The following is a 26,074-nucleotide window of genomic DNA, read 5'->3' on the forward strand; positions in this document are numbered from 1 at the left end:
CCCAAGGTTCCAGAACGGGGACCTCCCAGGGGCTGGGTGGAGTGGAAGCTTCTACATTTAGGCCCCGTGAGTGAGGCTCAGGCAGTGGGACTCGCTCCAGCGCCCAGTTTAGGAATGACGGTCTGCTGGAGAGACTGAATCCCAGTTTAAGTTAGAGTTTTAGGTCTGGGGGCGCCTGGGTGGCTCAGTGGGTTAAGCCTCTGCCTTTGGCTCAGGCATGGTCTCAGGGTCCTGGGATCGAGCCCCACATCGGGCTCTCTGCTCAGTGGGATGCCTGCTTCCCCTTCTCCCTCTGCCTGCCTCCCTGCCTACTTGTGATCTCTCTTTCAATCTCTGTCAAAAAAAAAAAAAGAAAAACGTTTTAGGTCTGCAAACTTGACTCCAGGCGCCCCTTTCCCCATCTGTAAAGTGGGACGAAACCTGCGTTTCCACCTTAGAAAGAGAACACGGGGTCTTGGCGTATGGAGAGCTGGGGGTGGGGGGAGGCCCCGTGTTGTGCCAAAGTGGGGATGGGTCTTCCCCTTCGGCAGGGGTGACCCCGCAGAAGTACCACCATTCCGACTACAAGACAGAGGGGTCCCCGGTACAGAGGCCCGATGCCGGAGCCCACGCCTGAGGCCATTTGAGCCCCGCGTCTTGCTCAACAGGAGGGCTGGACACCCCCACGAGGACGTCCCCACCTACCAGCCCAGAGCTCCGAGGCGATGTGGGGGGCCATCGGGGCAGCCATCACCACCAGGGCACAGAGCGCGTCCTCAAACTCGCGGCTGTGGAGCACCACTCTCGGAGAAGCTTGCTGAGGAACAGAAAGAACGGGAGAACGCTGAGACCGGGTGAGGAAGGCCATTCGTGTCTCTGAAGCCCAGAGACGCAAGCAGGTAGGCAGAAGCCTTCCTTCCCATCCACGTTTGCTCTGGACACAGAACTCGCCCTGTTCCATCAGAGTATTAAGACAGTATTAAAAATAGTGCTCTGGGGCACCTGGGTGGCTCAGTGGGTTAAAGCCTCTGCCTTCGGCTCGGGTCATGATCTCAGGGTCCTGGGATCGAGCCCCGCATCGGGCTCTCTGCTCGGCAGGAAGCCTGCTTCCTCCTCTCTCTGCCTGCCTCTCTGCCTACTTGTGATCTCTGTCTGTCAAATAAATAAATAAAATCTTAAAAAAAAAAAATAGTGCTCTGCTCTTCACTGAGCACATCCTGTGCCCTCGGTCCAAAGCTGACTCTGTAGTTCCCACCAGAACCTTGGAGGGCGATGTTCTTACCCACCTGACGTAACCTACTTCCCCCCAACCCCCGGGGTGTGTGGCTGACCAAGTGTTGTTGCCCCCATGAGAATCCAGCCGTCTTAAATCAGAAACTTTCCCCCCCCCTTTTTTTTTTTTAAAGATTTTATTTATTTATTTGACAGAGAGATAGCAGAGAGGGAACACAAGCAGGGTGGTAGTGGGAGAGGGAGAGGGAAAAGGAGGCTTCCCGCAGAGCAGGGAGCCGATGTGGGGCTCGATCCCAGAACCCTGGGGTCATGACCTGAGCCACCCAGGCGCCCCACTGAATCAGAAACTCCTGCCCACTCTGCGAGGTTTCCCATGCGCTGCAGGACCAGTGAGGCCTGCAAAGAGACTCGATCACAGGCTTTACGATGTGAAACGCCCAGGGCAGGGGTCCTCCTCCTGCCCCTTCAGGGGTCTCGGGGGTCCTATAACACAGCTGTGCCAGTTATTGTGAACACCCAGTTTCTTCCTGCAGTGCAGCTAGTCCCAGAACACAGCCACACCCACACCCACTGAATTTATGGGGTACCTACTGGATGCTAGACTTTAGGGATAAAATGTCCAGAAGAGTTTCGTTTCTGCCTTCAAGGAGGTTATAGCCAATGGGGGAGCAAAGTGACAGATGAATCGAGGGTGTCACTGATTCCACAGGCTGTCGGTGGGGAGGAAGGGTGGTCAGCAAAGCAGAGTGTGAGCTGGCGAGTGTAGACCAAGGACAGCCTGGCAGGAAGTGGTCTGTGAGAAGGACAATGGCGCTGAGTTTCCCAGAGGCTGGCCAGGGGGGCGGTGGGGGGGGTGTATCATGATAAAAATAAGGCGATGGTAGCAACTCAACCTGTGTTTTTAACACCCACATTAAGGTATTTTGCTAGGTAAAAAGAGGCCAAAAATACTATACTTTTTTTTTTTTTTAGAGCATGCCTATATGATCTTTGCAAAACTGCCCAAGAAATCAGAATATAACTCCGTGGGAATGGATACAAAGAGCATCTACCAGAAGGGCTGCAGACAGAACTTGCTGCTGGGGAGAAATTTCATTTTTCTGTAATATTTTTCAGTTTTTTTCCTGATTAAAAAAACACACACAGGGGACCCCTGAGGGGCTCAGTTGGTGAAGCGCCTGTCTTCGGCTCAGATCATCATCCCGGGGTTCTGGGATTGAGCCCCCACATTGGGCTCCCAGCTTAGTGGGGAGTCTGCTTTTCCCGCTCTCTCTGCCTGCAGCTCCCCCTGCTTGTGCTCTCTCTCTCTGACAAATGAATAAATAAAATCTTGGAAAAAAAAAAAAAAGACCCATACACACTCAGCAATCTGGGAAATACAAAATCACTCACAATTATACCACCCAGAAAAAAACCTGATGTATTTTATCCTGGTCTCCAAAAAGATGTGAATAGACACATCTGTCCCCATACCCTTGGCTCAACTGGAATTTTTATCCTATGAGCATTTCTGTATTGTGTATTTACTTGATGTTGAATCAGGAACGGTTTCTGATACTAAGGATTCTGGAAGACACGATGTGAGTGGTGGTGGCACATTTCCTCCCTATTGATATGATAGACATTATCTCATGATGTCCGCATTGAGGACAGCTGGGGTTCTACCTCTTTGTGATTATAAGTCACCTGCCACAGGCTGGCCCTCAGTCAAAGGACACAAACCATCAAACCAAAGTTCTCAAAGCCAAAGTTCTTTCTGGCAAGGTTACAACAACCAAGGCAACTGCTGGGATGTGACACTGTCTCACTGTCTTTGTCATAGCATAGGCTTTATGTTAAAAAGGTAAAAAAAAAAAAAAACAAGCCTTGTGTTTTTAATTTGCGTTTCATGATCATTAGTAAGGCAAATATTTTTTTTCTGCCAGGTTTACAAATTATTTCTATCCCATTTTCTGTGGGTGATTCTCTTTTCACATCCTTTGACCATTTTTAGGTCAGGTAGTTTGATATTCCCATGTAAAGCGCTCTTTATATATTAAGGATGTTAAGCCTCATGTTGGACATATTTGTTATAAAATGTTTTCCCCAGGTTTTACCTGCTTCGTAACATGGCATGTTTTAATATACTAAAAATGGCAGGTTTTATGTAGTCAAACCCGTAAATTTCTTCCACTGTTCTTAAAGCCTGGGAGGAGCTTCATGATAAAAGGAATCTGTGGAGAGTTTTCATGTCCTTTTTTTGCTTGGTTGTTGTCCAAACAGCTAACCACTTCCCCAAACTCCTATTTGTTCACAAATTCTTCCCCTGGTAAGAAAAACTCTAGTCACACGTAGCAAGAAGAGCAGTCTATGCTAAAAAGGCTGACTCTTGTTTTTAGTGAGGACAAATCTGATCGGTCTTGGTTAAAGGAGTGTAACACGTTAGGGGGTGTTGGATCCATCAGGAGAGCAGGCAGAGGAAGCAGGAAGGAAAGAGGAGAGCTGGAACAGAGCGGGGCTTGAGTCTGGTTCTGATTTGTCACTAATCTACCAGACATGTCATCCAAGCTCCCTGGGTGTCACTGTCCTCATCTGCAAAATATGGGAGTGGGGGAAGGGACTGAGGGGTGGGCTTTCCATCGGACTATCTTTAAGAACCTTCCAGCTATAAAGCTAGGTTGTGACTGGGGGTGGGCTGGGGGCGGGGGGACGGGATGCTTCTTTAACATAACAGAGCACACCAAGGAGGCGACACCATGGTCCTGTTCTGTCCACCACCCAGGACCCTGCGGGCCACCTCCCAATGCGGCTGGAAGCTACCCTGTCCTCTGCTTACCAGCAAATGAGGCCAGGAGGGCCACTTACCAGAAGGGCACTGGTGAGTCCCATCAGCTGAGAAATTACAGAATTCAGTGAGAAGTCCTCTGTGAAATGGGCAGTCACCTACGGGTAAAAGTTGAATAATTTACTTTCTTCAAAATCCCTTTAAACTTTCCATAAAGACAACAACAAAGCAAGTGCATCATTCAAACAATGCGAATTAAATGAATGCGAAGATATTTACAAAGGCATTCATTATCTTGAATAATCACGATAACGTTTCATCGGCACAAAGATTTTTAAAATCAGGGTCAACGGTGTTTCCGGGGTTCCACACTTCCTGCTCCCGCACACTGGGGACAGTGTCGGTTCTCCCGGGGGTAGGGGGGGGGACATCGAATGCTACCAACTACCCGGACAGGAAGCAGGATCCACAGACCACAACAGTCACTGGGAGATGGGGTATGGGATGTCCCTCTCTCTGGCTCCGTGACTTTCATTCACAACAGAGGTTATTTGTATACGGGATAAGGTGAGTTTTGCATGTTCCTTGATAGGGAATCAAAGTAAGAACACTGATAGGACTTGTCAGCTCCTTCCTGTTTATGTGCTCCTCGATTTCGACCACGGCCAAGAATACAGAAAAACAAGACATCTACAGAGGCCAAGAGTTTCCGACTTGTCGAAATACCCCTCGTCTATGACCTGACAGAAGAGAAGAATGTACCAAATCCAGAGAGGAAGAATGTGGCACGGATACAATCACTCGGGCATCACTCACATCACAAAGCTCAACTGCATGCATTCTGTGTCTTTACACTAGAGCAGAGGGGTCGGGAATATTCCCTGAGCAAGTGTCACTGAATGAGACCAGGCTGGACTCGGGGTCTCATGAAACCCTGTTCCTGCAGTGTCATCAGTTACAAGTCCAGAAAAGTGACCTTGGCTGACTTTATGAGTTCAAACCAGCAATTCTAAAAAAGTAAAAATAGAATTAAAAATTTGGCCCAAGGAATATTTGGGGTGTCTAGTATCCAGTAAAACATAGCTTTGGATCCCCTCCATGTCTTCTTTCAAAGACATGTGACTCTTTTTTTCACAAAGTGCTGAAAAAAGCAAATGTCATGGAATGGTATCAGACTTCTAGAGGAATTTATAGGGATCTGTTATCAACGAAGACTCTTTTACAATGAATCAGGGGCACCTGGCTGGCTCATGCCTCTTGGGGCATGAGTTTGAACCCCACATTGGGTATGGAGATTACTCAAAATTGAAATCTTTTTTTTTAATTTTAAGATTTTATTTATTTATTTGACAGACAGAGATCACAAGTAGGTGGAGAGGCAGGCAGAGAGAGAGAGAGAGAGAGAGAGAGAGAGAGAGAGAGAGAGAAGGAAAACAGGCTCTCTGCAGAGCAGAGATCCTGATGTGGGGCTCGATCCCAGGACCCTGGGATCATGACCTGAGCTGAAGGCAGAGGCTTTAACCCACTGAGCCACCCAGGTGCCCCCAAATTAAAATCTTTAAAAAATAAAAAAAGAGGGGCACCTGGGTGGCTCAGTGGGTTAAAGCCTCTGCCTTCTGCTTGGGTCATGATCTCAGGGTCCTGGGATCGAGCCCCTCATCGGGCTCTCTGCTTAGTGGGGAGCCTGCTTCCTCCTCTCTCTCTGCCTGCCTCTCTGCCTACTTGTGATCTCTGTCTGTCAAATAAATAAATAAAATCTTAAAAAAATAAATAAAATAAAAATAAAAAAAGAAAACAATTTAGATAGTAAAATATTGTCTGTGAAGGTAACACAAACACATCATCTACTGGCAAAAGTTAACCCACCGTGACTCACACAGATGCTGTGTAACAACGTCACTGGGTGGGGAAGTCCTCACCACGCCGGGCATCCGGGAACTCTCCAGGCTCTGGGCCTCATCTCTATCCCCATCTGGACAGAGTGGTCTCTTTTTTTTTTTTTTTTTTTAAATATATATATATGCATATATATATATTTTAAGATTTTATTTATTTATTTGAAAGAGAGAAATCACAAGTAGACGGAGAGGCAGGTAGAGAGAGAGGAAGGGAAGCAGGCTCCCTGCTGAGCAGAGAGCCCAATGCGGGACTCGATCCCAGGACCCTGAGATCATGACCTGAGCTGAAGGCAGAGGCTTAACCCACTGAGCCACCCAGGCACCCCAGAGTGGTCTCTTTATGCCCCCTTCAACCCTACACTTCTGTTTCTGTTCACCTCAATTGTAGGGGGTCTTGTATTTGGTTCTCTGCCCCTGTGTGTTAAGTGTAGCACTGTGGGAAGGGGGCGGCCTCCTGGGATCTGGGGTGCACACGTGGTGGACACCGTCAGAGGAAGCCCTTTCCTGAGAGCATGTCTCTCCGTGACAGCACATGGACTGCTGCTTCAGCTTGGTGAGCGACTCAACACGGTGAGAGCAAGCCTTCCAGACCAGGGGGGCCGCCGGCATGAGGAAGGAGGCAGGCCCGTCCACTCGGACCAAGCGAGCTCAGTCACAGAACTAACCAGCAGCCCCAGAAAGCTCCTGACCTCAGAGATGACCGAGTTCTTGTACTCCCAGAGCCTCCTGCTCTCGGCTCTCTCCTTGTCACTCAGCAGCTGGGGCTGGGGAGCCGTTCCAGGAGCCCTGGCCTCGATGAAGCGGGTCACCAAGGCCCACAGACGCTGTTGCCACCTCAGCACCCCGGGGAGGGCGTCGGCTGAGTTTCATGTCAGGAAACGAGACAGAGAAAGAAAGACCCGTGAGTGACTGATCTGGTTCTCCCCAAGCCCAGAGAGGCACGTGTGTGTTGAAGACACGCTTCCTTGTGTCCCGACGGGAGCTACGAGGGCCGCCCTGGCTTCCAGCGTCCGGGAGCTCAGAGCAGCATGGACCCCATCACACCCCAGAGCCCTGGGTCACACGGTTACTCGGAGTGCCGGCCGCCCACCACCCCGGCCCACGAGGTGACCTCAGAAGCCTGGGCCAGGATGGGCCTCAAGTGCCCACAGCTGTCTTGAGTAAGACAGCCAGCTGCTGCCAAGGTGTCCCCAGAGACGCCTAGGCCCGAACGTGTGCCCTTGATCCACTTCCAGTGATTCCAACACAGCCGGTTCTGGGACCAGCCTCTGTGACACACTTGTCACAGGCAAGGGCATCTGGCTGCTCCTGCACACAGCCACCCGTGAGGTAGCCCGCAAGAAGGAAGACCGAGTGACCGCTGGACCGTGTATGCTAGGACGCCAGGGGATTTTGCCTCCCGCCTTTTCAGGACTAACCAGCTCTGCAGGGACAGCCCTCCTATGATGGGGTTCTGGGGGCTGACTGTGGGCGAGGGAGGGGGTCCCGGGTACCATCAGGAGCAGGTCCTGGGCAACGACCCTGCTCTAGAACATTTCAGGATGGATCAAGAGGGCACTGGCCTCTGTCGGCCACAGAGGGGCGCGGGGTGGCATGGAAGCCAGTCTGGCTCCCGGGGAATGTCCTCAGGAGGGTCCCTGTAGACCCAGCAGCACACCACAGACTTGCCAAAGGCGGCTTCCTGGAGTCCCCCGGATGCTGCGTCCACAGGCCTGGGGCGAGGACTGGAAGCCCACAATGGCCACCAGCTTCCCCACCCAGGGAGGCTCCCTCCATCTGGGAACCCCGGGCGACGAAGGGCACAGGACGTGGGAAACACCATGCTACCCGCTTCCTGGAACGGATTCCTAGACCCTAGACTAGGGTCTTCAACCCCGATAGTTCCTTCCCCAAACTCCTCCGGCGCCGGAGGCAGAGCACAAAGGAGGAGGCGGCGGTGGAGGGGAAGGGTCTTACTCTTCACGTCCCACAGGATGTCCTTCTCAGGAGGGGCGGCGAAGAGGACGTAGAGCCGGATGGTGTCGAGGCCGTACTGCTCCACGACCTCCTCGGGGTCCACCCCATTGTGTCTGGACTTGCTCATCTTCTCCCACGTCACCTCCAGCATCTCCCTCGTTTCTGCGTGAACAGGAACCGCACCTGTGCTCCAAAATAATGCACAGGGACAGAAGGTGTGGCTCTCCGGGTCTCAGAGCAGCAAAGCCCCCTGAGGGGTCACTCTGGTCTCCACGACATGGTCTCGTGTGACCAGGCCCCATGGAATGCGGTGTGCCCTTGGGGGACCAGCCCACCACGCACGGCCTGTTCTTTGGATGTGGCTCCTCCCCACCCCCAACCCACCGGTCCCAAGGGTGCTGGCGGAGAAGGTCTTCCATGGTTAGGCTGGGATGTGGGGACCTTGTGGCCAAGGCCCAGTGGCCGGGACAAGAACGGACATCTGGCAAAGCCAAGGTCTTTCTTGGGACCTGGAACTAAGAAACAGAAACTCTTGTTTCAGTGTTGCCAGGCACCGGAACTACAGTAAAGTCATAAGGAGATGGGGCCAGACATGGCATCGTGGCTCCCTGAGGCCACCTTGTAACCTGAAGTTGGGGGAGAGCAGAAGCCCAGCCTGGTGGGGGATGGAGATCCGGGCAGAAGAACAGAGGGGAGGAAGAGGGACCTGAGGCTATCTAAGGAGGGAGGAGAAAGTCCTAGGACTGGCATCTGTGTGTCACTGGGTGGCTGTGGGTGTGCTGTGAGCCGGCCGGAGCGCTGGCAGCTGGCTTGGGGTGGGATCCCAAATCCTGTGCTCTACCTGCCTTTGGGTGCATTTCTATTCCTTCCAGCCACACAGTCCCAGACTCCAACGGCAGCCAAGCTCCCAAGGGACTGATGTGTATACCTAAGAGCTAATTCCATGCTTCAGCAGAAGCACACCCACGAGGAGATGGAACCTGCCCTTGCTGACCCAAGTATTCTCTCCCAGGGGCAAGTCTGCGCGGGAAGGGAAAAGACGTTCACAACACTGTCTGGCTCCATGACATTGGAGCAAAGGGAGACTGAAGTTGTTTTATCCAGGCTGTGGCTCAGGGAACCACTGCTCCGTTTACCCTGCACACCTTCTCTGGGCTGTAGCTACTCTTTCCAACACTGTTGTGCAAATTAGGAAAAAGCCAACTATCTGGGCAGAGTGGTTGAGAAGTTAGAGAAAGGTGCCTTCTCTTGGCACTGAGGTGTATGGTCTAGCAAATGGCTGGAGGTCAGGCCATGCTCACCCCCTTGGCTGGGTACCTTTGTGCAGTCCACACGCTGCCCAGCTGTACACGGCAATCCCGTGCTCACACAGAGCACTTTGCTAACAACTGAAATGCATAAGCCTTTGGATTTGGCTGCTTTCCCCTCTGGTCCGTGTTGCTGAAACACGGCCAATTTCTGCTTTTCCAGCTTTTTTTTCTCCTTTGGACCATTCCAAACCCTGATATATTACTGCACTAAGTAGGTAATTCCACTGATGGATTCCATCTAAATCTTTTCTCTAGTGTTTGGCTTGGGAGGCTGCCTACCATTAAGGGGTTGTTGGGTTCACAAGATGCCCTCCCTTAGGCACTGCATTTTCTAAACTAAATGACCAGAGTTCTGGGGGTTTCTTATAGGTGCCCCTAAATACGCCCACTCCCATTTTCTACTGATTTCCTCAGTGTGCTGAGCGTACACGACACCATCACGGTGCCGCTTCAGGATCCGGTGGGAGGTACTACCCCTGAGGAAAGGGGCAGAGGAAGTCAGGAGAGTGCCAGAAGGGGCTGCCCTGGGGTGTCACAGGGGTTCAGTATTGGGGTGGCTCCGAGTTCTGATTTATGCCTCAAGAGCACCTAGGGAGAAGTGCTGGGAGTACCCCAGACTTAGAAGAGTGTCTGTCGTGTCTGTGGGCTCTGTTCCTGAGACACACTGTCAAACATGAGCTTGGACATGAGGGAATGCCCGGGCTGACTCTGGGTTACACACAAACGAAAACCTGGCCAAAAGTGAACAGACGCTGGATGGGGCTAGGGCCAAGGGATGGGCACCTGCATGGGACCCAATGGGCCCTTCTTACCTGTGAGATCTACTACTTCTCTCTGTAGATACTGTCCCGATGGCAGGCGGAATGTCTGCCCCTTGATAAGGCCTTGGGCCAGCAGCTTATGGAAAGGCTCTCTGAGAAAAGATAACGGGAAACGTAATTGATGGGTGGGGATTTGAAGCATCCAGAAGACAGCAGTACAAACCTTCTCGGCTGATGGACAGAGAGAGCTGCCCTTTGTGAAAGCAGGGGGGCTGGCCACCGTCACCTGGAAACCCAACTGGGACAATGGCTCCTTATTAAGAAGCAGTAAGAACATGAAGTCAAACCAGCGGGTTTCCACCGCTTTCCGCTTGGCGAAGTGGCGAGAGCAGGAGGCTTCAGGTTCGGAAGGTCTGGATTTGAATCTGTTTCCTACTCAGGGAATTTTAGGAGCCAAGGCAAGTCCCTTACCTGTTCTTAGCATCTGTTTGGTATCTGCCAAGTAAAGGCAATAAAAATCTGTCCAACGGCTGTCGGGAAGGTTCAAGTAAATGAACTCCTGAAAATACCTGTAAATTTTAAAGAACCCTACATATGTCAGCTCCGTGCCGAGTCTCGTGCCAGGAAGGGCTCGAGAGGGTGCAGGGAGGTTGAAGTCAGGGTTCTGGGCAAGCAGGCTACTGTTCCCTCCACCTTGTCGACAGTGTCTGCTCACATGACCGGGTGGCTCAGTGGGTTAAGCCTCTGCCTTCAACTCAGGTCATGGGCTCAGGGTCCTGGGATCGAGTCTAGCATCGGGCTCTCTGCTCAGCTGGGAGCCTGCTCCCTCCTCTCTCTGCCTGCCTCTCTGCCTACTTGTGATCTCTGTCAAACAAATAAATTAAAATCTTTAAAGAAAGAAAAGGTGTAAGTTATATAAATTAACTGCACATAGACCTTTTCTGCTCAAATTCATGACCCTCCTCTTTTTAGGCCCATCCCCACCCCGAGGAGAGAGTTGTTCTTAATTGTACAGTAAATACACCTGGAAAAGTCTGGAGACTTCTTTGAATGCCTTTTCCATACAGATGTGTATATGTTTAAATGGTTTTGCATAATTTTCTTGGACTTAAATAGATTATAACGAACCTACTACTTTGTGGTCTTTCATTCAACCACCGGAAGGACTTCCCCACGGAGGTCCATACAGACCCAGCTCTACTTCAAATCGCTCTCGAGTTGGCCTGCGGTAGGGACGGATTATAATTTGGTCACAGTGCCCGGTCTTAGTCACTTTTACTGGAAGAATAGTGAAATATAAACGTCTCCTCTAAAGGGGGCAGGGGGAGGTTGACCTCTATGCTGAAAGGACTTTATTTCTGATTCCTGGAGTTTGGAATAGCGCTGGTTCACGTGCTTTCCAGCTGAAACCGTACATTCCAAAGAATCCACCTGATTCAGCTGGAAAGCACGTGAGCCAGTGCTATTCCAAACTCCAGGAATGACTTGGGGAGATACGTACTGATTGCACGTGTGTGCGTTTCTTGTAAGGACAGCAGGCAGGGATGTGCGATGGGAGCCGCATTCTCCACGAGCATCACCAGCAGCACGAGGGGCTTCAAGTTCACTTCCGCAAGGCGCTGGCTTGGTGAATCTGACAGGACCCTCGTTTCTCACTTGAGGCCGTCTGGGGTAAATGAACCGTGAGGCCGAGTTGGGCCGGTGGACAGGCCCCCGATTTGTACCCGTGTGGCCCTCATCAAATGGCCATGTGGGACAGATGCAGTTTAGGGGAAACTTTCTGGTGGATTCAGGGGGTGGCGTGGAGCAAAGAGAGTGACTGGGAAAGGGAGGAGGGTCGGCTAGAAAGAAGGGACTCCTAGCCTGTGTATTTTAAAATCTTACAAGTGCGTGTGTGTGTGTTTGGTGGCTGATGGTGACATATTTCCCAAGGTGGAAAACACCAAATATAGGTTACATTCAAGGAGAAATGTAACACATTTCAAATTATTCAATGTTAGGGCACCTGGGTGGCTCAGTGGGTTGGGGCCTCTGCTTCGGCTCAGGTCATGATCCCAGGGTCCTGGGATCGAGCCCCGCATCAGGCTCTCTGCTCAGCGGCGAGCCTGCTTCCCTTCCTCTCTCTCTGCCTGCTTCTCTGACTACTTGTGATTTCTGACTGTCAAATAAATAAATAAAATCTTTTTTTTTTTTTAAGATTTTTATTTATTTGACAGACAGAGATCACAAGTAGACGGAGAGGCAGGCAGAGAGAGAGAGAGGAGGAAGCAGGCTCCCTGCTGAGCAGAGAGGCCTGTGCGGGACTCGATCCCAGGACCCTGAGATCATGACCTGAGCCGAAGGCAGCGGCTTAACCCACTGAGCCACCCAGGTGCCCCAGTAAATAAAATCTTTTAAAAGAAATTATTCAATGTTAATCTTCAACGTCACAGGGGCCACCTGTCATGCTACTGTGTTAATTTGGAAGAAATTCTACATGTGCATGTGTACATAAGTCCTTGTTCAGGCTCGAAAATCCATCCTGAGAATAAACTCTTTTGTGTCGTAGAACGGCCTTCCTCCCACCTCCCCCAGTGACATTCCACCAGCAAAGCCACGTTTGGCAGACGGGCATCCTTTGGCACCACAGTTCATGTGCCTGCAAGGTTCCTAGAAAATGTGAGTCTTTGACATAGAAAACCATGAAACGTTCTGACAGCCGAGTGTGCTTGGACCTTATGCTGCATTTGAATACGGCGACGCCTTGAACGGGGAACCGCAGTGTCCATGGCCCCCCCACCCCGCCCCATTCAGGAACACCTGCACCCCCTCCATGAGGAACACATGTCCTCAGGCCACATAGGTTTATCCGCAGCAGGCTGGGGTTTTGATGCCCGAGGACCCAGGTCCTCATCTTCCAAAAGAAGCTCAGAGAACTGTAGCTGCACAGACCTGCATGTGATTTTCTCCACCGTCAGCCCCCGCTGGTCTTGTCTGCCACTTAAACACACTTGTGCCTCGCCGAGGTCATGGGCACTCTTGGTTGTTCCCAGCACGTGCCATGCTCCCCAGGAAACCTGGACTCCCCCTTCACCACTGTAACAGCCATTCCCTTCTTTGGGTGGCCACCTCTGTCCCCAACACACACCCCCACACCTCCCCTTGTGTCCCCTTGTGTCCTGCAGTGTCTGGCACACATAGTCATGATGGGTGTGACCAGGCTGTGTCGGGATTACAACAGGAAGACCCGCCCGTGCCCTGCGCTGCGCCCATCACGGCAAGGGCTATTCTCTTATCCTTCCCTCTGTCCCCAGCACTTGGCGCTTTGCACGACAGATGGAAGACAGGCTCAACAAAATGTCCAAAACACGGATGGATGGATGAATGCATAAATACGCACAAACAGACACATATGCGTGGGTGGGACAGAGGGGGCAGGACGCTGGCTAGCTGCTGTTGGTGGCCTCTTGAAGCTATTTTTCCCTTCCAACCAATGTAAGGTGGCGCTTGGATTTTAACCCAGTACATACACTAGAGTACGTACACAGCCACGGTTTGAAAAACTAAATAGGAAAATCATATGGCTACTTTTTACTGGACAGACAAAGGACGAGACTGGACACGAATGTGTTCAAAAGCACCAAGCAGACTAAGCCAGTATTCTACAAGGAAGGGCTGTCCCCCAAACCCAGCGGCGCCTTTCCTAAGCATCAGTGGGTTCAATAGGGTAACCTGCGTGTGCACTCAGTCTTCCTCAAATAGTTCTATGGGCTGCGGCCCGACAGGAAAAAAAAAATACTAAAAGCCAGACCACCACCTTCTCCCTGCTGTGCCCAATGTCAGTGGGATGAACTTGAGAGTTTATGAGATTTTTCCTTTCCTCTCTCACTCTAAATACGAGGCTTGGGCCACTCTTAGGAGAAATAAAAAACCGGGATGGAAGGAAGAAGAAGATAAGCTGGATCCCAAGGATAAAGATGAGTCATCTGATGAAAATCCGTTAGCTTTCAACCCCCAGATGGGGCAGAGGGGAAGAAACCGGGAATCCTGGTCTGGGTCCTGCTGTTTCTCGTGACTCGATGCTGCCACCTCCTGGGAATAGGCAGCATTGCACCTGCTGGCATCTGCCTCTAACTCCAGTCCTTCTGGAAGCCTGTGGCTGCTGTCCTGGGGCCTGAAAGCTTACAATTCTTCTCCAAGCACTACCCCTCCACCCCCCCCACCCCACTTTTTCTAAGTAAACTGTGAAATGAAGTGCATCACATGTAATGAAAAGTCTACAAATCCTACAGGTAAGACTTGATGAATTTTCTCTTTTTAAATAGAGATTTTTGTTTATTTATTTAAGAAAGAGAGCACAATCAAGGGGAGCAGCAGAGGGAGAAGCAGCCTTTCTGCTGAGTGGAGAACCTGATGTGGGACTCGATCCCAGAACCCTGGGATCATGACCTGAGCTGAAGGCAGACACTTAACGCACTGAGCCACCCAGGCACCCCTTGAATTTTTGCAACATAAACACCTCCACTAAAGACCCGTGTGTGACCAGCCTCCCGCAGGCCCTACCTCCCCACCCTGGGCATCACCAGCCTGGCTGCTGACGCCATCAACGAGTTCTGCCTGGTTCAAAACCACTTCTAACCCTTTCCCGGCGAGGAATCCCGGGGGCCTGTGCACACCGGAGGCCGCCCCCAGAACTGTTCCTTGCTGGTGTGTCCTGTGTGGTACCGGCACCTGCACTCGACAGATACTCAACTGTAAACCGTGCTGTGCGTTCAGGTGAGTCGCCTCCCTGTCCTCCTCTTGTGAGCCACTTCTCAGGGCCTAGTTCGTAGCGGATGCCCAACATTCGTTCACTGGTTTGACCTCAATCAACTTTGTGGCCACGAGGGAGGAAACAAGCCTGCAGCAGCAGAGGTGGGGACAACGTGCAGGGGGACGAGAGATGAAGGAAGAAAAGCGGATGAAGGGCAGGCGCTGGGCGTCATGGCTTCTGGTTGGGGCCTTGCAAGGAGAGGTGCGCTGAGATTTCGGACTCGCTCCACGCAAGCTTGCAGGAAGCTTGCAGGAAGGAGCAAGGGCACGAGCGTGGGAGAGGGCCTCCAAGAGGGTTCACACCACCGGATTTCGTGGTGGGAGGGGTGCGTCCCAGCCCGAGTCCCGCTCATTCCCCAGTGGCCCTCCCCCCTCCCCCACTCTTGCAGCGCTCTAGGGAATGGTCCCCAGGCCTCTGGGAATCCAGTTTGCCTTCTCCAGGATGAAGCCGGTCACATGCACCCACAAGTAGTTTAGCCCGGCACGAGGAATCACATTTTTTAAACCATTCCACAGGCATGTGAGCAGCAACAGGGTGCTGGGCACTCTGCCCTTAGAAGGCTTATGAATGAGTGGCCAGAGACACGCCCAGAAATAACCATCCACACCACAGGGAAGAGGCACTCGTGTGACACAGAGGTGCAAGGTGCAGGGGAAGGACGGCCCCAGGGGGACATCAAGGGTCCCAGTCCCGCTGAAGCAGAGATCCCACCACGGCCAAGCTAAGATTCACAACCAGTGTCACATACTCCCTGTGGAGGCCGAGAGAAACAAAGCTGTACCCACAGTACGAGTCTAGCCCTGACATAAGTGCAGCCATCTTGATGTTCCAGATTATCACAAAATATTTCTTGGGTTCTGACCTACTCAGGTTAGCACTTTAAACAGTCTCTCTCTCCTTTAATGATTGATTTAAACCCCTGGACTGGAAAAGGGTTTGTTTTTTTTTTTTTTGTCAAATAGCAAAAAACATTATTTGAGCTTCATTTTCTTTTTGTAACACGAATCACGTTTTGCTATTTTCTCCCATGTCTCCTCACCTGACTTCAACTCCTCCGTGGTCCTAACTTCCACAGATGATCCTTTCCACTTGGGAAGATCACCTGAGCAGTCTGACCCGGACTCAGCGGCCTGTCTTTCCTAACTCCCCTACACATTCCTCAACTGACCAGTGTTGACCCGAGGGGGTAGGGACAGCTCTACGCCCCTAGTCAGCAGGAAGAAGTTACAGAAGATGAGACCTTCCACCTTCAACCACCTTAAAGATTTAAGGGTCAACATTGTTCTGGGGGAAATGTGGAGGCTGAGAAAATTAAGGCCATCCCACCGCAGGCTTAGCTGATGTGGAAAACAGAGGCAGAAGAAAATCATTAAAATTCTTTACCTACTGACAAGCTCTTGAAACAGACAGAGTGGCTCTCCCCTGGGGACTTAACTGCCCTCACCTTGAGGTTTTGCTAAGGACAATCCTAGCCCGACTGACCCCCTTACTCCAACAGGTCCGACCAGGATCCTGTAAGTCTACTTTAACAATTCCTTCAGGAAACTTTATCTTTAAACCTCCAAGATAGTGTTGAGAATCATTCCCAAGTATGTGGCCCACTGATATACATCTAAAGGATCTCATGACAAGATTTTTATTATTGGTAATAAATAACCTTTCTCCCAACAATAGCTAGCCCCTCAAGGTCCTGGAGACCTTGCTTCCAAAAATCCTTGGAGACTTACATCATCCATAATCCCCTTTGTCCTCACCCACTGCCGAGTCAACCCCTACTCTGCCTTTAAAAACTCTGACTGTAGGGGCGCTTGGGTGGCTCAGTGGGTTAAAGCCTCTGCCTTCAGCTCAGGTCATGATCCCAGGGTCCTGGAATCAAGCCCCACATTGGGCTCTCTGCTCAGCAGGGAGCCTGCTTCTCCTCTCTCTCTGCCTGCTTCTCTGTGATCTCCGTCTATCAAATTAAAAAAAAAAAATCTTTTTTTTTTTTTTTAAAGATTTATTTATTTGACAGAGAGAAATCACAAGTAGACAGAGAGGCAGCCAGAAAGAGAGGGAAGCAAGCTCCCTGCCGAGCAGAGAGCTCGATGCGGGACCCGATCCCAGGACCCTGAGATCATGACCTGAGCCGAAGGCAGCGGCTTAATCCACTGAGCCACCCAGGCGCCCCCCAAAAAAAATCTTTAAAAAAAAAACCCAACACCACACAAGTCTGACTGTAATCTGGTTCGGGGTCCAAGTCCCTACTCTGCTGCGTTGGGTATACTTTGGCCCAAGCTTAAGCATGTCAACCCTCATGTGATTGCATCAGTCCTTGGCTCCCTGGTGGTCTCTCAGATGTGAAAACTCGGGCCTAACATCCCTATGTGTCCATTCATCCACTCATCGAATGGCACCAGGAACAAGCTTGTAAAAGCAACTGAGTGACGCATTCATCACAGGAACCACAGTAGCGGAGGGTTCTAGAAGGAAGTGAAAAATCTGAAACCACCACCAAAGCCGTTCTTCCTGGAAACATCACAGATGGGGGGCATTGTGCCAGGCCTCCCCCTGGAGGGGCCTTGCTGGTTTCCCTGCGCTCCGGGCTCTGGCTCAGCTCGCCCACTAATACCACCCCGAGAGGCAGGTGTTTTTGCTTTCACCTGGCGGCAGAAGGATGGGAAGTGAGGCCCTCTTCGGTGCTTCCTTGATAGCCTACACTGCCCTGAGTCAGAAATTACAACCATCGACACCCGCCAGTCACTGAAAGCCACCGCTGTCCCACCAAAGACGGAAGAAAAGAAGAGAGGGAGGGAAGGCAGGAGAAAGGCCGGGGTGAGCAGGCCGGGGTGAGCAGGGTCGGCAGCTATGAGGATAAACAAGGAACTGCAGAACATAGAACGAAAGGCTATTTTAAGCGCCCTTGTGAAACCTTACTGCATACAAGTAACATGGCTAAAAGAAGCTCAGATTCATCAGAGCCCTAACTGGTCACTGCCGATGACATTTTACCTACTCAGGAGCTCCTAGACAGCCTGCTGCCCATGGTCCTGACCTGGTCAGGAGCCTCCCATGTAGATCTGGCAAGAAGAGAACAGAAAGCCCTGGATTTCTGAAAATAATCTCCAATGTGGACTTTTCAAGGCTCAGTTTGCGAACTTCCTCTTCTTCCTCGCCCTGTGCCTGGGGGGCCATCAGGCTCACGTCATCAGCCAGTTTCTACGCATTGAGCCATGGCTCATTCGTAAAATTCTCCGTTTCTATTAGCAGCCAGCCAGCACCATGGGAGGAGCCCTGATGAATATGCTGAGAACCAAGTAAAGTCTCTCTTCTCTTTCTCGCCCCCTCCCCTGCCAAGCTCTGATGTGATGGGAGAAGCAGAAAGGGAGCCCCAGGAGCTCTCCAAGGTCAGCAGGGCACCACTGCTCTCTGTGGCTAGCAAACCACGGGGGGGAGAACGTCAGCTCAGGGGATGCAGTGTCTCCCCAGAGCTGTCTGAAGAGCAGCAAGCTTCCTGATTGTAGTTCAGGGGAGATGAACCTATCCCTCACCGCAGAGCGGGCCCTGCTGCTCCCAGCCTGGGGGCTGACGGCTGCCTTCCCTTCCCCAGAAGCAAACTAGGAGGCTTCAGGTATTTCCCTGCTTCCAAACACAGATGGTCAAGGGCTGTCCCCGCCGCCCCCCCCGCCCATTATAAAGTTACACAATCATTGTAAAATAATCTGGGAAAAAATCAGGAGGGCACAGGAAATAAAAATAATAAAGTCATCGATGAGCTCCTCATCCAGAGAAAACCGGTGTGAACACGGTGGCATAATTTCTTCTAGCCTTTTCTCTTGCTTTGGGCTAGGAGTATGTGTATGCCTGTGTATTTAAAGGTACAGGCAATCCAACCACATTTATGATTTTGTATCTTGCTTTTTTTTTTTTTCCAGTTCTAAGCACTTCAGATCCGTTTCCTCTTGTTATTAAACATTCCGTAGAATCAACCGTTACAGAGTTGTACAAGAGTCCTTCGTACAGATGGGCTGGACTTTGTCTGCGCTTTCTCAGACTTTCGGGGCACTCAGGTTGTACCCAGACTTTTAGCTACTTGAAATAATACATGAACAGTTTGGTGCCTAAGTCTGCATTCTGATTATTTCCTTAGGCTTGGATTTCTAGAAGTGCAATTAACGTGTCCAAAAGTGTGAATATTTTTAAGGCTCCCACTCTGTATTGTCAAACTGCTTTTCCTAATGGTTGTTCCAAACTGCCTTCCTGCAATGTACGAGATGCTGTTTGACCCAGCTTCTTTGTTGGATGGAAAATGACACCTCATTGCTGTTTAGTATTTCTCTGACTATTGGTGAGGGCAGTATTGGAGAGCATGATTCTTGGTCATTGGTACACCTTCTTTGGCAAATTTCCTGCCGACATCAATTCTGGCTTGATCATTAACCTGGTATTTCCAGCAACAGCACCGGGCTGCCTGATGTGGGGGGTGGGGGAGGGGTGGGGTGGGGTGCACGGCCGCCCCCAAGACCTGCTTCTTGCAAGAGATCTAAGAAAAGCTCAAAGTTCAGATCCAAGTGCGCAAGTGTGAAAGAGGGCCAGGACTCATTTGGAAAACAGGAAAGAGTAGAAGCGCCACTCATTTCTGCTTTCATTTCTCAATCTCTTGGCCACGGTCTTAAGTAGTAGTTCAAGGGGTGCCTGGGTGGCTCAGTGGGTTAAGCGTCTGCCTTCAGCTCAGGTCATGATCTCGGGGTCCTGGGATCGAGCCCCACACGGGGCTCCCTGCTCAGTGGGGAGTCTGCTTCTCTCTCTCCTTCTGCCCCTCCCCCTGCTCATGCACAAATGTGTGCTTGCTATCTCTCAAGTAAATAAATAAAATCTTAAAAAAAAAAAAAAGCAGTAGTTCCCGCCGGGGAGCCCGAGGCCACTGTCCCATACTCATGTACTTCACATGTGGACAGGTAACCCCTTGGGCTCTCGGGGGCCTCATAGGTCAGCAGAAGGGAGTGTCAAGAGTCTGAGATCCCTCCCGACCGACCATGTTAACCAAAAGCAGTAGAGAAACAGACGTAAAACCCTGATTTAGACGAGTTCCAGAAAAAACAACTAACAAAGAGAAATAAATACACATGTGGCCGACAGGTCTCCATTTTTCCTCCTAGGCCAGCTTGAAAAAGTGACTGGGAGGCCTTCAGAAATTCAGACTGGCAAATTCTGAGTTCTCGCACGACGTGGGCGACTGTCATTTCATTTGTGGCTGACTGCCTTCCCAGGACAGCTCTGCCGAGGAGACCACTTCCAGAGGCTGCCCCTGCCCTGCTGTGATCATGGGAGTGACCCTGACAACCGGGCTGAGACACAGAGGAAGAGGACTTCCGGCACCTTCTTCAATGTCAGACTTTGAGTACTTAAAATACATCTCTCCCTTTTTGGGGACAGGGGAGAGGGCATGGCATAGATTCTTAATGTCTTTTTTTTTTTTTTTTTTAAGATTTTATTTATTTATTTGTCAGAGAGAGAGAGAGAGAAAGCACACAAGCAGAGGGAGCAGCAGGCAGAGGGAGAAGCAGGCTCCCCATCGAGCAGGGAGGCTGACCAGGACCCAAGAATCACGGCCTGAGCTGAAGGCAGACGCCCAAATGACTGAGTCACCTGGGCGTCCTGAACCCTATTGTCTTGTAAAGAATTTTAAAAAATACACACAAAATACTGCTGCGCTTGGAAGCTTAGCAAATTAGAGATTCGTATGAACAGATACAAAGTCATACCCCAAACCGTCCTCTACAATTACATCAGGATGCTGCAAACTTTTTTCCTTCTCGAATAGTTTTAAAGCCACTGTACAGGAGTCCTAAAAGTAGCCAGGGCCTGTCTTCTACTTTAAAATAGCTAGCCAATATGTCATTTATCGTTTCATTCATTGCTCCTACAAATAACTGGGAACAAAGCTGGAGAACGGTGCCCTGGAGCCAGAAATCACTTATGGTCTTTGTTTCTAGACCTAGAAGAAAACATTTTCTGGGTTGTCTTTTCTCTCTATCCCAAGGGGAACACTTCCTTTGAAAAACATGAACTTTCTCCCCCACCCCTTTTCTTAAGGAGGCTCTACGCCTAATGTGGGGCCTGAACTCACGACCCTGAGATCAAGAGTCACACGCTCCATCGACTGAGCCAGCCAGGCGGCCCGAAAGTCATAAACTTTTATATGTTTATATCACGGAGTTAAACTCAATTTATTTAAACAAATATTCACTGAGGATGGACAAGGTCCGCGATCCTGTCACAGCAATAGGACACAATTCCCATGATCACGGGTCATTTTTATCTGGTGCAGTAAAAAAAGTTTCCACAGAGAAGAAATGCAAGGCACAGTGGTAAATTCTTTAACCCAAGGCACAAACATTTCGACTGAAGATGAATGCTGTTAGTGTGTTCATTGTTCTTCTGATGTAGATCAGTTTATTTTTACACATGAAGGGCTCTGGGACTAATGAGAAGAAAATTATTTTAAGCATTTAATTTGTAAACTAAATACATTCTCTGTACAGTAGACCCTTAACGCATGCGTGCACGCACAGAGAGAGGGAGCAGGCCTGAGTGTGGGATGCAGGGAGGGGGCGCCTGGGTGGCTCGGTGGGTTAAGCATCTGCCTTTTGCTTAAGTCACGTTCTCATAGTCCTGGGATTGAACCCTGCCTTGGGCTCCCTGCTCAGCGGGGAGTCTGCTTCTCATCTCCCTCTGCTCTTTGCCCCTGCTCATGCTCTCGCTCTATCACTCTCCCTCACTCTTGCTCTCTGTCTCTCAAATAAATAAAATATTAAAAAAAAAGATTTTTAAATAAATATTTTTTATTTAAAAAATATTAAAATAATTATTTAAAAAAATATTTTTTAAAATAAATGTTTTATTTATTTATTTATTTGAGAGAGAGAGAGAGAGAGAGCAAGAGAGTGAGAGAGAAGCATGACAAGAGGAGGGTCAGAGGGAGAAGCAGACGGCTGGCTAAGCAGGGAGCCCGACGTGGGACTCGATCCAGGGACTCCAGGGATCATGATGTGAGCCAAAGGCAGACGCCTAACCGACTGAGCCACCCAGGCACCCCTAAATAAATAAAATCTTTAAAAAAAGACATTTTGGGGGAATGTGACAGCTGAATCTGAAGGTCACATGGAAGGAGGAAGGTCCAGTCATAGCCAAGATACCCCTGATGAAAACGGACAAAGAGGAAGCACTACCCTTACTGGATAGTAAGACTTGTAAAACTAAAATACGAAAGCCAGTAAAGAATGATCAGAGCAAAGAGCAAACAGGCCAGCGGACAGAATGCAGATCCTATAGAGAGGCCCTTGCGTATATACAAAAACCTGACTGTGACGGAGAGAGCACTAAAGCTCAACGAGGAAATGCACGGACTGGCCCAGTAGCGGGACCGAGACACTGGAAGCCACAGCCAGGCAGGAAAAGATTACTGAAATTTACTGCATTAAGAGTTTCTGCTCATCAAAAGACACCATAAAAATACGAGAAACTAAGAACTGGGAAACATATCTGCAATACGTAGAGCTAGGAAAGGATCAGCATCCAGAATATTTCAAAAACTCCTACAATCGGGGCGCCTGGGTGGCTCAGTGGGTTAAAGCCTCTGCCTTCGGCTCAGGTCATGGTCTCAGGGTCGTGGGGTCGAGCCCCACATAGGGCTCTCTGCTCGGTGGGGAGCCTGCTTCCCTTCCTCTTTCTCCGCCTGTCTCTCTGCCTACTTGTGATCTCTGTCAAATCAATAAATAAAAGCTTAAAAAAAATTCCTACAATCAACATACGACAACCCAGAAAAGAAGAGTGAAGGATACCAGCAGGGATTTAATGGAAGAGAAAACACAGAGGTCCCTATGATGAGGGAGCAGAAGGCTGGCTGAGGACAAAGCAAAAGCTGGCACCTTGCACCCCTCTTCCACCCGCTCCCCCTCCTCGGTGATATGACATTCCTGCTGCCCTAAAAGAAAAACAAATAGTTAACTTGCAGAGATCACAATCTTGAAAGACCCGACTCTCCCTTGGTTCACAAATGCCCTAGTGATAACAACAAAGAAGCTATCTTATCAATACCCTAACTTCCAGAGACAAACAACTCAGTTCCTAAAGCCCTAACACCGCGCTCCCCTCCATAAAACTGAAGGAGCCAGAGATGAAAGAAAATACAAATAAAGCTAAATTTCTTCTAAACCTAAAGCTCATTGACAAGGACGCTTGATAGGAGGAATGTGACATTCCACTAGGAAACTCCCAACTGTCTTCACGCTAGGGCCTCATTAGAGGTAAAAACAGCCTTGGCTTGACAATAACCAGGCCTCCAGTATCCTGACAGTCTTCTTCACTGTGATAGCTCTTCTGAACACCCCCTTTGTCCTCACCTACCCAACTCCTGTGTACATAATCAGCCAGTCCTTGGGATATCGGGGCAGCAACTCTTCCTGCCCACGGGTCCTGTCCCCGTGCTTTAATAAACAATTTTTTTGCGCCAGAAACGTCTTAAGAATTCTTTCTTGGCCTTCGGCTCAGGACCTCATTCCAATGAACCTCACCTAGGTTCTAGAACTTCATCACCTAAACATTTTAAATACATGCTAAGCATCATGAAGTAAGCAGTGTCTTTTAATTCAAACATTCTTCCCAAACTGATGCATTCCATAAGCAAAGTTGACGTGCTGAGGAGGGGAACCCTCATCTCTGTTGGTACGAGTGTAGGTTTTTTTGTTTTTGTTCTTGCTTTTTTTTAAATTTTTTTTTTTAAGCAGGCTCCATGCCCAAAATGAAGCCCAATGTGGGGCTTGAACTCACGACCCCGAGATCAAGACCTGAGCTACCTGGCCGCCCCGACAAGTGTAGGTTATAGAAGTCATCTGAAAACAGGCTGGGTGTTCCTTAGCAAAGCTGACCATGTGCACATCTTACACATCTTACAGTTCAGCGGTCCCACTCTTAGGTACCTGCCCTGGACATGGGCTGACACGTGTTGGGAAACATGGACAAGAGCGCTCATACGGTTTGGGTCATCACCGTACAAAACACTCCAACGAGCATTAATGGTGCTGTGGACACGGAAACCAAGTTCCACACTAGACATTCCACTCCTGGTGACGGAATGCCTTACAGCAGTGAACCAGGAACAAAACCTAACTCTATGCACCGATATGGCTGAACCCCCCCAAAACACCGAGTGAGGAAAGCAAGAGGAGTACGCAAAATACGATTCCACTTACGTGAAGATCAGACACAAGAAAACCAAATAATATGTACTGTTTAAAAATACAGAGAGGTGATAAATTCATACGAAGCTTAATAGTTTGGGACTTCAGCATAGGGGTTGGCTGGGGAAGGGGCAGCGGGTAGGGAGATGGTGTGACTGGAGAGGGAACCCTGGGTATTCTAAGGAACCTGTAATACTCTATTTCTTAAACTGAGAAGGGGGTACAGGGATGTTCACTTTATTCTTTAAATTGTGTAAGATATTAAATATATATATACATACATATATGGTGTTTTCATGGAATAAAAGTGCACACAGACACCTTTCTGACCATCATGGGAAACAGGTTACAGGCCAACAGGAAGAACATTTATCAATGGGTTTACCGTGTGATTCCCCAGCTTTAATCTATTACCTATTTCATTTTTTTAAATTTTTAAAATCTTTAAAATTTTATTTATTTACTTGACAGAGAGAGAGACAGTGAGAGAGGGAACACAAGCAGGGGAAGTGGGGGGAGGGAAAAGCAGGCTTCCTGCTGAGCAGGGAGCCCAACGCAGGGCTCGATCCCAGGACCCAGGATCACGACCAGAGCCGAAGGCAGACACTTAACAGTGGCGCCACCCAGGCGCCCCCATTACCTACTTTTAGCAGACTGAGCTATCAAGGCAGGACTGCCGAGCTCAAAGAACCTGCCTAGCATGGCCAGATAAACACGACCTCAAACGAGAAGCTATAAGAAGCCCTACAACATTACAAGCTGCTTCTCTCTGCCCCGGAAGTCGAAATCCCAATTAATTAACTCGGCCAAAGAGACGAGTGCTGAAGGCAAGATTCCATGTGAGCCTGCGATTATCAGACGCTGGAACTATGATTAAGTAGCAGAAACAGTGACCGCTCAAGGACACCTGAAAAAGTGAAGTCTTCCCCTACCCGTGCTGACCTTGCTCTGGAAGAGCGGACACCTGCTCGAAGCTGTCGCTCACGGGACTGAATTCTTTGGCTGAGCGGTATTAAGTGCTCACCTGTGCTTGACCATTTTTTGATCGTGGCAGAAATGGCTAAAGAACCTCGCGTAGAACAAATGCATGACGGCGTGTTCCTTCCCTCCGATGTACAAATCCACAGGCAGCCAGTAATCCGCCAGCGCTGCGTTAAAAGGGCTACGAGAGAGAGAGAGAGAGAGAGAGAGAGAGAAATGGTCGTCGTTAACAAACCCGCTTTGCCGCAAGAGCACAAATTAGACCTAGTACTGTTTGTATGTGCTCCCAGACAAACGATGCCCAAGAAGAACAGCGATTTGTCTTTTTAAAATACAGGAAGAGAAAAGCTGAGATAATAAAGTGGAAAAAAGTCAGGTGGGCATGAAATCACAGGGAATTTGTAAAAACTGTTTCAGGAGCCGTTACTGACAATTCAACAAATGTGATTTTCGAGTAAAATGAGGACAAAAGGAAAACACAGTGGCAGCATGAAAAAGGTATTTCCGTGAGAAAGGTTATTTCTGTAAGAGGCGCATTTGAATCTCTACATTTCTGTTTTAGTTTTGCCCGCCCTTAGGCAGAGTGGGATTCGGGTGGTTCTTACCAACAGGGGGCAAAATGGCCTTTGCAAACGAGATTAACAGGCAGCCACTAAATATTCATTTTAAAACAAATTCCACCTTATTTTTCAAAGCAGCCTTAAAACACAGAGAGTCAGCAAGGGCCTGAATACGGTCTCTGGCGTGCAAGGAGCATACTGAGGGCAACAGACACAAACTCACCCAACATCTCCCTCTGACCAGTAGACACTGTCAGTGGCAGAAATCCTACAAGGAAGGCTTCCTCGGACTCCCTGGTGCTCATGGGTGCCGGGGAGTAAAGGAAATACCACTGCCCTCTATTCTCCGCCTGGGAGTCTTGAGAGGGGAGTCTGTAGGTGTGCAGAAGAGTGTGTGTGTGTTTGTGTGTGTGTGTGTACATGCACATGCTGTGGGGAGGGGAGCAGAACTGGTGAGAATGTGCTTCCTAGAGAGCATCCCATGAAGTAAATCTCTGCCTTTGGAGGATCAATACTCTGTGGTCTCAAGTGTTTGTAAACTCTCATCCCTACACCTCAAGGCATTTTTTAAAAAAAGATTTTATTTATTTATTTGACAGACCACAACTAGGCAGAGGCAGGC

General features: G+C 49.7%; 1 protein-coding gene across 5 annotated transcripts in view; it reads right to left on the bottom strand.

Annotated features, from left to right (window-relative positions):
- LARS2 (leucyl-tRNA synthetase 2, mitochondrial) overlaps positions 1 to 26,074 on the bottom strand; it is a 149,298-nt gene that overhangs the window by 17,032 nt on the left and 106,192 nt on the right. For all 5 annotated transcript variants that reach the window (XR_014304559.1, XM_082705644.1, XM_082705645.1 and 2 more), the window contains exons 14-19: positions 24,936 to 25,073; positions 9,953 to 10,053; positions 7,831 to 8,013; positions 6,564 to 6,733; positions 4,057 to 4,134; positions 685 to 796 (exon numbers count right to left, since the gene is read on the bottom strand). Coding sequence is in view for 4 of the 5 variants with exons in the window: in XM_082705644.1 (XP_082561770.1) it covers positions 685 to 796; positions 4,057 to 4,134; positions 6,564 to 6,733; positions 7,831 to 8,013; positions 9,953 to 10,053; positions 24,936 to 25,073 (782 nt within the window). In the remaining variant the exon portion in view is untranslated. The remainder of the gene's footprint in view (positions 1 to 684; positions 797 to 4,056; positions 4,135 to 6,563; positions 6,734 to 7,830; positions 8,014 to 9,952; positions 10,054 to 24,935; positions 25,074 to 26,074) is intronic.

This window comes from Mustela nivalis (genome assembly GCF_964662115.1).
Source record: "Mustela nivalis genome assembly, chromosome: 1".
NCBI lineage: Eukaryota > Metazoa > Chordata > Mammalia > Carnivora > Mustelidae > Mustela > Mustela nivalis.